Below are 16309 nucleotides of genomic sequence, written 5' to 3'. Positions count from 1 at the left end.
GGCTCAAGCAGCCAGAGAAGGCAAAGGGTCCTTCAACTACAGCGCCTTTTGAAAAATCCACTCAACTGAAATCCCAGAGTCTTAATTGAAAACTTTAAGCCTAAATTACAGCAATTTCTTGGTGCAGAATTAAAGCGAAGGCCAGGAAGTTGGCCTTTTCTCCTTGGGATTTTTAAAAACATCCAAATATTTGTAAAAGATAAGTGATCTGTCCAAGCACTACAATACCTACATCTGCAAGCTAGGGATAGAAACACCTCCTATTTTCAAGTCAAAGGAGCATTATAAAGGATAATTCATTAACAACACTGAGTGATGAAAAGCAGTAAAAAATTACAACGTGTTTTATTACAAGCTGCAGCCATTTTGTATAGAAGAATAGAACAATATGTCACTGGCCCACAGAAAACTAGTAAATGAAACTAAAAACAGGAAGGGAACTAAATTTCAGTCTCACTGTGAGTAGCTATAGGGGATTAGTCCTGGACTTCTTTCAGAAGTATGTAAAAGAGGCAGAGATCCCTCTCCAAATAGTCAATTCTTTAGCAGACAGCATGAGAGGAAGAGGAGGAGGAGGAATCACTAGACTACATCACATCCACAGCTGAGCCCTGCAGAGACATCCTTCTGGGGAAGGAAACAGAAGAGGTCAACAATGCAGAGCTTCTGGAAGTGAGGCAGGGTTTCTACTGGCTACCCCAGAGACGATCGCAGGAGAAGGATTTCCAGCTAAAAATGCCTTCTTTTGAGAAAGGAATCCACCATCTGCTTAGGCCTTGCATAGAGACTTGTAGTTTTGCTTTAAAAGCACTGAAAACCTTTTGAGAATTTTTTGGGAACTCCTGGGTTTCCCCTTCAGGCACCAATTTCTCAAAAAATAAGAGCATTTTTTATTTTAATAGGGAAAAAAAAGCACATAAGGAAAAGGGGTCTGCAGCAGTTTGTGTGGCTGTTGTCCTTATCTGTCATCTTTCTGTCTCATTTTAGTAGGGCAGGCATCTGCAATTTCTTCCTGATACCTAGAGAGCTGCTACAGAGCCTCGTTTCCCAAACCAACTCTAAGGAGCTCTTCCCTAAGTCTAGGTGCAGGTCTTCTACTTGCAAGTCTTTCTTCCCTGTTTCAAACCAATTCTGTAGGTTGGCTGAAGGCAATGCAAACCAAACCCCATAATTCTGGCATTGCCTCTCACTGGTGAGGAGGGAAAAACATAGATGACTCTCTTCAAGTTACTCCCCTTTCCTCCTACTGGTTTTCCCAGCCACACCACTGAGTCAATCCAAAACATAAGTACTTAAACTTTAATAATGCTAGTAGAGGCATTTCCTAACTTTTGAGTCCTTTATTTCTAAGTACACTCCATACCTACCCCTTCCTGGACTTCAGTTTTGTCATGGCTACAAGACTACAATGGAACTGAACTTGAACACAGCTGCTGCTTGATTTTTGACCTTGCAGGACCTCTTTCTGTGTCAGAGAAAATTCAAAATCCTTTTTACTTCTGCAGCAAAGCTAACAGGCTTCACCTGCTCTGGCTGTATGGCCATTGTGGGGAGGCATCCAGAACCTGCCAAGCTGTTATGATGAAGGGAGTCTCTGGGGCTTCTAAGCTCCCATGGGAGGTTTCAAAGGGATATTTTTTGTGGTTGGTATTTACATCAATGTGTCTTAAGACACCAAAAAATTTTTTCTCTCTCTCCTAGATCATATCCAGCTATCATCACCTATCTCCTCTAGATCATATTTACCTACCTGAAAGAAACAAGTAATTACTAATGACTACTTTGCTTATCCTCCAGACCACAGAAGAGATGGATGTGATCACCAAGACAGACTTTTTTGCAGCCCGATGAGGATGGAAACTGTTCTGTTAGTAGCCAAGCTAATTCCCTCCTTCACAAAAAATGAGAGACCAACCTGTAAAAGTACTCCCAGCACACCCTACTCTAGCAAAGGCTGGAAATCAGCAGCGAAAGACACTTGGTATGGAATGCAGTCCATAAAAATCCCTCCAACGGTCTTCTGCAAGGATCTTACCTAGCTGAATAGGAAGAGTCCTGCATACACCTTTGAAACACTAACACACCTCAGCAGCATCCAGAAACAGGCAGTTTTTGGCTCTCAGCACCCTTCCAGTGCTCACTAGAGAGAAATCACAAAGCACAGTGGGACTTAATACTGTCTGGAAGAACATTGCCAGCAGGAAGCTTCCTGTGGATTGCAACTCCTCCCTTCCCAGTGCCCCCAAACAATGCACATTCGGGAGGAAGGTGGTAGGGTATGGACAAGGAAGGCCTTCTGGATTACAGCATTGATTTACCATGCATTACAAGGAGCAAATGATCCAGATTTCTGATAACGTGGTAGCATAAGCATCACCTGGATGGCTTAAAAAAAGAAATAAGTCACATGGCAAGATGCTGCTTGACTCTTAGCCCATCATTCTTTCAAGAGTAATGAATGTTAGTGCTGTTTCAGCAATGCTTTATATTGGGCTCCTTCAGGATACAAAAGTGAGAAAAAAAATCAGAGAGGCTGCTAGCAATCACATACATGCCCATTACCTTTTTATTGAAAAGAGGTGACTGTTTAAAAGAAACGCAGGCTGCCTCAGGAAAGACTTTTCCAAAGTTGCTGATATTGGAGGGGATGGGGGAAAACAACTTTTTTTATTTCCTAGGGGTAGGGGGAGAAGGAAAGAGTTCATCTCTCTCCTTCACCCCCATCACAGTCTTGGCTTACCATACACCTGGACTGAATATGTTCCTTAAAGAAGACAAATCTAGAAAAGCCTCAGAGGGGAAAAAGGCAGACTGAAGGGCAGAAGGAAAAAAAGCAGAGGTGAGGATAAGTATCTCAGTCACTTGGCAAAGCTAATCTCTCTTTGTCATGAGCCATCTTCAGGTAGTCAGCTCTATTGTTATCCCCTAGTTACCACACAGAAATACATATTTCCATCTCTGGCACACAGAGGTGGAGCTCTTGCCTCTTTTTAACTGTCAATACAAACCATAATTGCTCCCTTCAAGATTTGTTAAAAGCAGGGAAAGAGGTCAAGGCTTGGTCAATAATAACATATTCTCTTCTTAAATCAGCACCTTATATAATTTTAGCTAGGTAAGACCAGCTCTAAACTCAGGATCGATTATGCAAAACTAAAGGGGCTGGGGGGCTGACAGCACCCAGGGCTGACGTCCTGTAGAACTGAGTCTAAGCAGCTCTTACAAAAAAATCACAAATCACCAACTTTACCACAACTCAGGTGCTCTGACCCTCTTAGCTGATTATTCTTAAATGTCTTTCAGGACTTAATGGCATTTGTCTGGAAAAGTTTCTACTTAGAGACATAGGTTTTTTGCTAAAATACTTGTCCAGGCTCTTACTCCTCATTACCCTGTTATTAGCTAACACTAGCTCACCCCACCCTCTGCATTCAGACTATTTTCCCACACCACTGCTTTGACAATATCCCTACTGTCTCAGCACCTCTTCACTCTACCAAATTACATCCACCTCAGCATTCCCAGACTTTAAAAGTCCATCAAGACATCAAACCCTACCTCCAAATCAGCTCATAGTATCAGCCTACTACCACTAGATATCAGCAGTATAATTAGATTTTTGGAACAGAACCTCTTCCAATATTCTTCCATACAATCTCATTTTTCGTATCATCCATATGTCTCAGTAATACACCTCTTCATCCAGTTTCAGAGCATTTATTCTCCTTTCCCTGCTGAAAACCCCACCTAACACTTGATTAATGCTGTGTGTCTCCATGCTTCTCAACAATTGTCACTTAACTTGGATTGAAAGCTTTCTGTGTTGGGAACTTGTTTTCTTTGAGGCGGGAGGGTGGATATTCTGTACAGCTCTGACTGCACAGCCATAAGTACATGACAAATGGTGCTGACAGACACAATAACACAGATCCACAGATTGCATTCATGAAACAAACTATTATTTAAAGCAAAGGTACTTAAGTGCTCTTGTACTCCTAGCTCAATGGTAGAGCTGAATCTACAGGAAAATATCCACTTTTCCAGAACTTTAAAGAAAAGACTGCTCAGATCTGCCAAGTTATGAGAGTAAAAAACTCTGTGATAAAATAGTAAGTGCAGCACTCAAAATGGAAAAATGACCACGTCTGTCCTAAAAAACTAGGGAAGGAACATTATTAATGCAATACACAGTGTATTTTTTCCACATGCTAGAACACAAACCCAAGTCCTTTCCATGTATATAGAGCAAGAGAAATTGTTGCCTGCAGAAGCTGATATGTGCGAGCCGAGCTCTGTGCCCACGCAGATCCCTTATGGCATGCGTATGCAGTTCGAAAGGAAAGCTCACAGGGCAATGTCAATGCTCCACTCCCCTTGCTACCCCCCTCCCATACATGCCTGCCTCCCAGACGGCAAGCAGCCAAGAGACAGCTTGTCTGAGCACGCTTGATGGTACACAAAAGTCACCAAGAGCCATAGTAAGTTACTGGCATCTGGGGGCAACCTTGCCTTTTACTAGAGGGTACTCTGTGAATCCTGTCTTGAGAAAAGCCTGAAGGCACTCTTCAAAACACAGCCTTGATATATCCAAAGTTTTGCACAGGCAGATGGAAAGCCTTTGTCTCTCCATCTGTAGGCTCAAGGCTTAGCAGATCAAATCTATGATCAATTGCTACCTCTGTGCACTCTACTGCGTCAAACATTTCATAACTACTTGTTTCAGTGGGAATACTGCTAGCTGCTTAAAATTTTAAGCAGATCAATTAAGGCCACATTAAAGCATATTTGGCAAGTACTTAAGATACATGCAATAACAATTGCTCTATTCTAAAAAGCGATCGAGTAAAAATAGCATCTTCTTACTCATGTGCCCTGTTCTGTGTGCATCACAGTCATATGCTAGCTTTTGCTATTCGGAGACAAAAAGCAGGCACAGGAGATACCCATCCAACCTCTAACAATCCTTAGAAAACTTTCATGTGTCAAATACTGGCAAACATGCAAGCTCCATTTTATGTATTCGTGCCACAGACTTAGATGCACAATGCTAAGGGGTAAGTCCATACAATCTACCTGCTATTCGCACCATAAAATGCCATGTTGTTGAAAAAGACAGACAGAAGTTAGTCCGTACAGCTGCAGCATTAACAAACTCAGGTTGAACATAGCAGGGACCTTATAAAAAGGATCCAAATTTCTCTTCAGTCATCTCAAGTCTTCATGAAGGTCATGAAGATTTAACAGATATTTCCAGGAAAGAAGATCCTACAAGATCTTTGGACAGCAACTTCCTTCCATCTCTGCCTAGTTCTTTGTCAAAAGCAAATCAAATCACCAACCACATCAAATTTTTGCAGTCAGCGCTTTCAGTCAGACTTCTATACGCTTCCAGATGTTGCATTTCAATAGTGAGTAGTCAAACAACATCTCTGGGGCTTTTTGCTTGCCATCATTCACAACCCGCTTTAACTGGGCTGATCAGAGAAGAGACATTCACATTCAGAACATTGAGATCTCATTCCAGACTGAGACGGCTGCTCACACTGACCAAACGAGCAAGAAGGATCTGCACTGAAAAGCCCGTCCCATATTTCCAGAAGCTTGTACTTCATTGGTGACTCTAAATATCTGTAGAAAACATGGGATTATTTCAAAGACTGTATCTGACCTGAGCAGTTAGTACCACTTCTGCAATACTAAAAAACAAGATTAAAAACAGCTAATAAAGATGACCATAAAATAATAATATAGATGCACCATAAAATTTAGGATTATTTTGACTACTTTATCTGGCAGAAAGTTTTTCCACAGTAGTAAGTTTCTGTAACTCCTATGGATGCCCCATCTGCCTCACCAATCAGTTTCTAGCTTTGAGAAGCTGTCTGGCTTTCGCCTATAGGAATTACTTCTCCATACAGTCCTATCTCCAGCTAACGTAAATCAGCACAGTTCCCCCAACCCATCCCTTTGGACCAGCTGAAACTGCAGTGAAAGTCCACGTGAATACAACCTGCTACTTATGTTTCCACCTAGTAAATACTGCTGGCAACCTGCTGGGAAGTAGCTTCAAGATCTTGCCCACCCTGCTTCTCAGAACTGCCTATCTAATGGCCACCAAATCAGCAGCTTTCACACAGAGCAAAGAAGCCCACCAAATCAGTCAGGACCTTTTCTACTTCAGCACAGATAACATGAATTTATCAGAAACCTCCTCTAAAGCTGAAGTCCCAAAGTACTTAGCTGAAGTAATATCGGTGTCTAGCTATCCGATTCTGTTGGTCATCATCAAAAACAGCATTAAGCAATTACAAATAGGCTGTGACAAAAGCCAGGCCAGTGCTGAGCTGTGGGGTGCTTTGTAAACTGCTGCTACTGACGAGCTGTACCCGTAGGTTTGAGTTCAAAGTTCAGACAGACATAGACAGCAAGACTTGGCAGACACAGCCTTCAGGTCCCTCCAGAGAGTTGCTTGTCTTTCCAGCCTCTCTTTATTCTGACTATTAAACACCTACTAGATTAATCAATTTAACACACAATAAACTTCTTACAACATATGAATTTTACAATCAAGAATTTGTTCAAGCAGTGCCCTCCAGCTGGGAGGTATCTTGAAGGGCAGGACAAGAGACAGCTCTGCAGCAAGGAAGCAGACATTGAACCTGGTCAAGATGAGCAGGGCAGAGCAAAGGGGAGACAGGTGTAGGAAGAGGATAGAGGCAGAAGGGGATAAAGGGTTCAGCAGAGGGGTGTTCATTTTAGTTTGTAACTGTAAATTACGGGGCTTTTGCCTTTTTTACCCCTTTAGAATTATCATCAGCAAACCAAAATTTAAACTTACTGCACTCCTGATGCAACTATCCCTGAACATCTCTAGCTGGGCAACAGGGTAGCCATCCCACAGTACCAAGCCAATTAGTACTACAAGCCATTCACTCTCTCCAGAAACAATGAAAAAGTGCCCAAAACTAAAGCCAAAGACAAATACAGAAAGAGAAAAAATGTGAGACAATCTACTACACTCCACATACATCTCTTACACACATCTCAGCTGTAAGACGTAGCTGGTGGTAGATAGTCTTGTACAGCATCAGAAATAGATCAAGAAACCAGAATGAGTAACTTAGCAGTTTCATCTGGAATTAAACTATACTCATAATTTGGTTGAAGGCAATGCAAATCTTGAGCGTACAGAGAGAAGAAAGTCTCCTTAGTTGTCTCCAGAACAAAAATGCTAAGCCCAGAATAAGAAATCCTCTTCTTGTATGGGTTTAGTTTGCCTTTCAATACCCTCACCCCACCGGAATACATATGTACTTTAGTTTACTCAGCTAAGAAATTTACTTGCATATTTTTGACAGTTTTCCTACTGGAAACTATTTATTTTTATGTATGGCAATATCCACGTGCCATCTCTTATCTTACAGACTTTAGCAAATGCTGTAAACATAAAAGACAGTTTCTGTTACACCTGCTCTTCAGGAGACAGACTGCGTATTAACACTATGCTAGATAGACCTTGGAGCCTCAGCAATGCAAGTTCTGCCTTTGTAACAGCAACGGGATTTCATGATAAAAAGCAGGCACAATGACTGGAAAGCCGAATTATTTCTGAAACATTTTCTTATTCCATTTTAATAAAAGTACAGTTGGTACAAGCAGCTCTTGAATTCACACTAGCAACAGATAGGCTTATTGAAAAATGGACCAATTCAGTGAATAAGTAAGGCAAGTCTATCACAAATCCTGTACAGGTATAGAGGAAGAGGAGAATATTGGCAAAGAAGGGGACTAGTGAGCTATGCAATTAGCTCAGAGCAAAATGGATCTTAGTGAACAAACTAAGAAAGGTCAGTAAGTAACATGCATCACATGTATACAGGAACATAATTTGAGCAATGGATTACAGTACAAAATAGTTAGTAATTTGTTTTGCAAACTAATTTCATCCTCTGTTAATAAGAAGGCTTGTGCGAGCACCTACAAAGCTTCTCCTGAAAAGTGAAGCAACTCCTCTGGATTTCAAGTTTGTGAGATGCACAGACTTGCAATCAAAGAGCGTGCTACAGGAGATATGAGGCGTAAGTACAAAAACGAAAACAACAAAAAAAAAATCAATGGGTAGATAGAGAGGAAGAGACCTAAAATAATGCCTTCTCTGAAGGAAAAGTATCCACCGTACATTGCAATTGTCAGTCACCAACTGGCTTAGGCACCACTGTTGCTCTCTGAGGATTTGACAGTGAACATAGATAAGTAGAAGACAGAAAAGATAAAGAACACACCTGGATAAGAAACAAGTCTTCATTAGTTCCACTATTCCTGAAAGAAACTTGTCTTGCAATCACTGCTTAGGAGATTAGCTAGCCACGCTCTGCTGCAAATTGTATTTCTAAGAGTGCCTCATCTCAAGTCCTAATAGCACTACTATTCAATTCTATAATCAGCCAGCATTACATCAGAAATCTTTTCTAAACACTAGTGAGCCTATCCAGCATACAAAGAACAGCTCAGACATACAGGTTGAGTCTTTATTACAGCATCAGAGGTGCACTGCCCCAGACATGCACCACAGATCTCTGCCTTTGCCCTACTCATGAAAGTCGGTGTCTGCTGAACATGCGGCACAAACAGCTGCAATTGAGCTATGAATCCCGGCTTTATTTCTTGTCCCATGAATGATGCACAAAGTCATCAAAATGCAAAGGAAAATATATTTATTCATTCTCACTAGCATAACTAGTTTGAAATCTGGCAGTTGACTTCTGTTTTCAGTCCTGGCTTTCTCTCAACTGCCTAAAAGTTACCTCCTTTATAATTGTTCGAGGCTACCCCTTCCCTTGCACATTTAGCTGAAGAGCCTGGAAATGCCTTCTTTCCTTCCCCCAGTAAAATTCTTCACCTCCTACTGCTTACTCATACCACTGTATCCTACTCACTCTAGTACCCCAGCTGATTTGTGTAGCGACAAACCGTTAGCCGAGAGCATGCAATTATTTTGCTAGAGGAAAATCGAGGAGAAAGCTTCTATTTACACACATTACAATTCTTCTTTCTTTATGTTTCTGAAACAGCATTATTAAAAGTCTCTATCTTGCTTTTACTAGGTTATTTGCAGAGAAGCAAATCAACCCAACCAAAATCCCTTCTGGGGAAAAAATAAAAAGCCACAAAAACAGGGCAGAGGAGAGCAAATGAGTGGGGGAATGGGGAGAAGTAACGATCTGAACATTCAGCCAAAGAGCATGAGCTAGCAAGGTTCCATATTATATAGATACAGATAGGACTGCACTAAAGACAAGCTACAATCCACACCAAATGTCTTCCTCACACCCTTTTCCTGTTTAGTCAGATACTCCCTGCAAGCATATTAGATCCTGTAACTGAATGCAGAGTTCACTTCAGCCCAAGTTTAGTCCCCCTGCCCATCTGCTTGCTTCATCCAGGAGTAGCACATATTAGGGTGAATTCTTGCTGTTCCAAGTAATGAACCTGCTCTTTAATACCAAGTTTAGCTCATGCTGCACAGAGAACATGCAGCTACTGACTGCAACTCCCTCATCATTCTCTTTGTAGTCCTTCTGCCACAGGATGCTTCTGGAGAGAGAAAGAGGACCTTAAGCAAAAGTGAGGGAACATACAGACTATCCAAGGCAGAAGTCACTAAGGGTGAGATCTGTAGATCTAATCTGCATCAGGCTCTCCTGAAGGTCTCTCTCAGACCACATTTCACCTCATTTATGCAGGTCAGTACAGCAGTTTCCAACCCTACCTGCTGTGGGGAACTGGTATTTTCCAGGATGGCATTACTACAGCTGCAGCCTAATGTGGGGCCCCTCCTTCCCCCCAATCCCATTGACCTGACATGGCAGACAGTTCCTCCTACAGAACAGTATCAGTTCTCACACACTGGGAAAAAGAGAGCTACGTATCTTATACATCACAACCCTGTCTGTTAATGTTTTTATAGCTCAGTGCCCAACTCCTCATCTCCTCTCTATGTTTCTGGGTTGTCCTGGCTGAATTCTCCTCTCAGTTACTTAATGCAAATCAAGCTCTTGTGGCGAGTGGAATTGTTCTGGATGCACACAAGATGAGCTAGACTTTGTCATAGAAGTGATCAGGCTGGGTCAGATCAGAAGTCTAGCCCTTTATGCTGCTGCTTAAGGAAACGGTGTGAGAGTAGGGCATACACGAATTGATCCTTCCTTGGAAGGTTAGGAATGACCCAAGGTTGAAAGCTGTACCTGGGGAACTGTGCGTTATATGAAAAACTATTTCCTTTTTTTATTTTAAGCACAAAACCTTACAGCTTCATGGTTCTTCCTTATGACCTAGTTCCTTTTTCACCTTCTCCAAACCATTTATCAATGTCTAAGGATTCTCTCCACAGTCATCTTTTCCAAGCTAAAGAATCAGAATCTCTGTAACCTGCCCTTAGAGAACAAAATGCATCTCTGACTAGCCAACTGCCCTTTTCTGTATTCTTTCCAGTCCTGTTCCTTTTTTGGGGCGTGGCAAGCAAAACTGCAGGGAGCATTCAAAATGTAAGAGCAATATGCAATGATACAGAAACAAAGATCTTTCTTGCCTTGTTCTGAGCTCTTCCTCGTAGTTCCCGAAATCCTATTTGCTATTTTGACCATGACCAACCAGACAGTTTCAGAAGACTTAAAAATTATTCCATTTTCTAGCCCTTTTCTCCACCTTTGCCTTTGGCACCTTCCAGAACTACTCCCTCTACATTCTCTGCATGCTTTGAGCAAATAATTGAGGGCTGAGTTGTTCAACTGTTAATCTGCAAGGGTAAATACTGGTATCCATTCAAAGGCATCAGCTTTCATGAGAAATAACCCACAATAGGATTGCTCAGTCCCAACCTCTGAGTATCTACTGTGCACAGAAAGGGGAGTCCTAGCCTCAGAGATCACAGAATCACTAAGGTTGGAAAAGATCACCAAGTCCAACCATAAACACAACACCACGATGCCCACTAAACCATGTCCCACAATGCCATGTCCACACGTTCCTTGAACACCTCCAAGTGAGGGTGACTCCACCACCTCCCTGGGCAGCCTGTTCCAGTGCTTCACCACTCTCTCAGGAAAGAAATCTTTCCTAATATCCAGCCTAAACCTCCCCTGGCACAACTTGAGGCCATTTACTCTTGTTCTGTCGCTAGTCACTTGGGAGAAGAGACCAACACCCACCTCTCTGCAACCCCCTTTCAGGTAATTGTAGAGAGTGATAAGGTCTCCCCTCAGCCTCCTCTTCTGCAGACTGAACAACCCCCAGTTCCCTCAGCTGCTCCTCATAAGACTTGTGCTCCAGACCCCTCACCAGCTTCGTTGCCCTTCTCTGGACATGCTCCAGCACCTCAATGTCCTTCTCGTTAAGTGAGGGGCCCAAAACTGAACACAGTATTCGAGGTGTGGCCTCACCAGCACCGAGTACAGGGGCACGATCACCTCCCTACTCCTGCTGGCCACACTATTTCTGATACAGGCCAGGATGCCATTGGCCTTCTTGGCCACCTGGGCACACTGCTGGCTCATATTCATATATTTGCGGCTGTCAATAAGCACCCACAGGTCCTTTTCCGACAGGCAGCTTTCCAGCCACTCTTCCCCAAGCCTGTAGCGTTGCATGGGGTTGTTGTGACCCAAGTGCAGGACCCGGCACTTGGCCTTGTTGAACTTCATACAATTGGCCTCGGCCCATCGATCCAGCCTGTCCAGATCCCTCTGCAGAGCCTTCCTACCCTCAAGCAGATCAACACTCCCGCCCAACTTGGTGTCATCTGCAAACTTGCTGAGGGAGCACTCGATCCCCTCATCCAGGTCATCGATTAATATATTAAACAAGACCGGCCCCAAAACTGAGCCCTGGGGGACTCTGCTTGTGACCAGCCGCCAACTGGATTTCGCTCCATTCGCCACAACTCTCTGGGCTCGGCCACCCAGCCAGTTTTTTACCCAGCGAAGAATGCACCTGTCTAAGCCACGAGTCGCCAGCTTCTCCAGGAGAATACTATGGGAATCATACAGTTGATCATACAGTTTGGACATAAAGAGAGACACCAGAGAGATGGGACAGAGCACAAGAGGGTAAAGCTGTCTCAGCCAGGACAGCAGAGAAAGTTGGCACCAGAACCAGACACAGTATCCCTAACAAACCCAGAAACTCAATACTCAGTGCACTGAGCAGCAGCCATCCAACAGCTCTACTACCTCTGCAAACTAGCTGTAGCTAGTTTTGAAAGCTTTGAACTTTCAAAGTTTAATGGGCAAAACAAAAACTGATGGTGTTATCCAGATACCTAGGTCTGCACTCACTAGCAAGCCTGCACAGATGATGTTTTGGACAGAAACCTCTCCAGGGTCATCAGCTGAACAGCCTGCACCAATCTGCAACACTGACACCACCTGGCTACAGTGCTTTACTCTGAGCTTCCCACTGCTGCTCTCCTGCCCTAACCCTCGTGACACAGCAATACGGGGAAGCACAAAAGACTGGCTCCAAACACCTTGGCCTCATACACTGAGCCATACAACAAGAGGAACAAAGCTACACAACCTCCTTGGATGTTACCCGCCATGCTTGGACATCTCACAAAAAACCCCACCAAAAACCTCTCAAGTAGAATTCTATTTTTGTAATTCCCATTTAAGCAGTAAACATGGGATCTTACAATGTCACTAGAGACTTTGTCAATACTTTACAGCAGTATGTTAGGAAATGCATCTAATGTCTAACTCTTGTTATTTGCTCACTTGCCTTCTCTTCTTGGTGGAGAAAACACGTGAACTTTCAAAGCACCATTCCTTCCCTTTGCCCTTACATCACCACCACCTGACAAGTTTTATCCTTGAAGAAAACAAGAGCATTGATGGAAGCACATGCTATTTTTGAATGACAGGGTTTGTTACTTCTTTGGTCCACAGGCAATTAAGTGTGCTGAAAATCCATCTATTAAATCACATTCCCTGGAAATTTAGATGTGGAGACATGTAGTCTGAGCCTGGAGTGGGTGTAGGAATAAGACAAAGTTGAACAACTGAATACCTGTCAAAAGAGTTGTACTTTTGGGCACACCCTGGAAACTGCATGATAGGTACCTACACTGAAACCTGCTTCAAAGCTGTCCTTCAAATGGTCCTGAGCTCACTTTAACGTTCCTGGAAGAGTTGGCATAGCACATCTATGAGCTCACCATATCTCAAGCCTCTGAGGAAACACTTGGCAGCATTCAATATCCTTCAGAGTTGGCTAGGCACTGAAGGCTTTCCACTAAGGTATATCACATTGCTGAAATTCAGAGGATCACTATGATAGAAATTGGTTACAAGCTGCAAATAACTCCAGTCTTGTGGCAGTTAACCTTGATCCCACACACCAGAATGCTCTACCCTCCTTCGAGTATCTAGTTCCCCTGAGGACTCCCAAGGGGCAAGACCAGAGTCATTGTCATTTTACATCAGCAAGGCTCCACTTCCCAGTAAAATATTCTCCCATAGGTAGATCCAGGGTCTCAGTAGCACGAGCCCACTACCGAAGAGACACAGGACAGTAGAAGTTCACATAAATTTTCAGGAGGAGACCAGCAACGAATGTATGTATGCACTTTCCAAAGCCTATACGCAGCAGGAAAGGCATTACACCAAACTTCATTAAACACTTACTATGAAAGAACTCCATGATATAATTAGCACTTTTTTGCTCAGAAATCTCAAAGACACCACAGGTCAGAGCTGCAGGGAATCCAGCAGAACTCCGTGGGATTACCTGCATGCATACATTATCTGGTGGGTGCTGTCAGTCTCTCACTTTCCTGTGCAATAAACACTGGGGGGGAGAAATCACCACTTCTCTGTTCCCCTTTACCTCTGCTGCACAATAGCAAAAATAAAAAAAAAAATTTGAGAACACTGTTGCAGAGATCAAAAGCCTTTTTCTACTGGCACTGACCTAGTTCTTTCATTCTTACTAGAGGGAAAAAAAACCCACTTAAAGGAACATTGTCAAAACTGTTAGGTCTAAAAATAGACTTACCTTGGCAGCGCTCCCATCTAGATGGGCTAATGTTAAGGAGTGCAAACTCACTTTCCTCATATACACACCAATCCTTTCATCAATCAGGAAGCACTGGTACTATGCAGCCCAAAGGACCTCCCAGTCCACACAATCTCTTTTGGGACACTCAGGTATGTATTCTATATAACTGGCAAGGAACTGTAGTGACTTCCAAATTCCTATTGCATATTTTCAAATCCATCGCTGTCAGCTATCCCAGTAAAAAATTTGGGATATTTTCTTTAAGTAAACTGCTGGACGTTTGTTGCCATAACTAAACTCCAGCACTCCATGCTAAGACAGCATTAAAATAATCAAATTTGAGGAAGATTTCAACAGTTTGTCAGATAAAATGAAACCAGAATTTTTCAAAGATTCTCCACAAACAAGAAGTTACAAAATACTTTCACTTTAGACACACAGAGCATTTCTGAAAGGAGAAACAAAGAGCCTCTGGGCTCATGGCTGAGGCTGACAAACGGGCTGTTTCCACAGAACAATAGCCATGGTGGAGCTGGTGGGGCAGCGGATGTTGGCTCCGGCCAGGAACTCCCATGCTCCAGGATCCATGGTTCCCTTGTGCTCCAGGGACCTCTCTACTCCCTGCCAGTTGCATTCCAGAGCCAGCCACTTGTGAGTTTGCACAAGAAGCCAGTTGGCCCAGCCGTCCAGAAGCCTTGCTACACTCTAAAAAGGTCTGAAGACCCAGGAAGCCCCTTCTAGCCAAGCCCCCAGACGACTACCGCAGAGACTGGAAGGCCAGACAACCTCAGCTTAAACCAGGTTTTCAGAGCTCTCCTTATTTCCAAGCTTCCAGAGCTGATGTACAGCAGGTTACGCTCTCGAGATCCTAAGCAGCAAACCAGGAAAATGTTTTTCCAATGAAAGCAAACAAATCAAACAACTAGGAAAAAAAAAAAGTCTGTGTTTCCTGAGTCCAAAACATTTTGAGTTCAACAAATTGGCATTTTTCTACAAAACTATCCATTTACAAGATCCGATGGCAACTTTACTTTTGAACAGAGTAGGATCCGCACACTGTGGTGATCAGAGCCATGAGGGACAAGTCACCTCCCAGCTTCCCAAACAGAAGCTGTAATGCCACATGTTACCTGCTGAAAGTCACAGTTCGTGAAAAGAAGATGGCTCACACCCAGGGCTCCAATACAGCAGAAGATGCATTAAGATAAAAGCATGCTTTTAAGCACAGTCACATAAAGAAACATAGTTCCAATAGAAAATGATTGATAAGAAAAGGCCTTAAATGTGCACGCACTACGTTCACACAAAGCAGTCACAGCCACACAGCTACTTGTGCTGATGAAGTAAGCAGTCATCTTGCTGTGCTTGTGTGAGGGGAATAGAGTTATGCAAAGGCAAGAAAGTTGAGGGAGAAAAACCCAAAATGGGAGGAAAGCAGAACATACAGACAAGAAAGCCTGTTCTGAGAGACCATAGCAGGGATGCATCCTGGGGGAAGGAAATGGGAAGAAGGAGTTAAAGAAAAAAATCCCATCTCAGGAGAAGGGAAAGGCACTGCTTCCCAAAGCTTTAGCAGAGCTTTCCTTCATTAATATTTACAAAGCTTTTAGAGATTCTCAGATGGAAGGCACTGCAGATATGACAGGAATTATTACAGACCTGAAAAATCTAGCAAACAGACTGAGAAGGACTTCAAGTGAAGAAAGGAGAATGACATTAGAGCGCGCACCAAAATAGGGGTTGCTGCTGGCATATGAACCATCTGGTGCATGGCAGTCCGTTTCATTTACTTACCCACTACTGGGCACGCATGCCCAGTTCGCGTTGCTAAGTTCTTCCCACCAAAGAAGCAATGCTTTTATTCAGGACCACTCCCTTCCTTCTTTATATTATTACAGTCTTCAAAACTGCTATTCAGTAAAGCAGCCTGTGCATAAGAAATCTGTTTGACTCATGGAGAGGCTTACGGCTTAGGATGGACAACTTTGGATGTACACAGACACCTTTTGAGACATGATGGTTTTATTTAGCTTTATCTGAGTTTGTCTAGGAAGCTGGTTTTCAGGGATGTTAAGCTGCCCACTGCCTTCAGTAAGCCCAAGTTTTTGCTGGACTATCATTTGGACTGCTCACTTGGGTACTGAGCAAAAGACAGCTTCAGCATGATGTTCAGCAATAAAGTAAGTGGCCTCTGATGGCACTGTAGATCTCAGCATATCTGAGAAACAAAGATCAAGGTGGTCTCAAGACGAGCACC

The 16309-nt window shown here is 43.1% G+C and overlaps 1 protein-coding gene across 1 annotated transcript in view; it reads right to left on the bottom strand.

Annotated features, from left to right (window-relative positions):
* SAMD12 (sterile alpha motif domain containing 12) overlaps window positions 1–14640 on the bottom strand; it is a 95827-nt gene extending 81187 nt beyond the window's left edge. The window contains exons 1-2 of the mRNA XM_059836335.1: window positions 14551–14640; window positions 13474–13545 (exon numbers count right to left, since the gene is read on the bottom strand). Of these exons, the coding sequence (XP_059692318.1) occupies window positions 13474–13545; window positions 14551–14640 (162 nt within the window). The remainder of the gene's footprint in view (window positions 1–13473; window positions 13546–14550) is intronic.
* Between the last annotated feature and the right edge of the window lie 1669 nt (window positions 14641–16309).

The sequence above is a fragment of the Gavia stellata genome, chromosome 3 (genome assembly GCF_030936135.1).
Source record: "Gavia stellata isolate bGavSte3 chromosome 3, bGavSte3.hap2, whole genome shotgun sequence".
Taxonomy (NCBI): Eukaryota; Metazoa; Chordata; class Aves; order Gaviiformes; family Gaviidae; genus Gavia; species Gavia stellata.
This window is presented reverse-complemented; position numbering and strand designations above follow the sequence as displayed.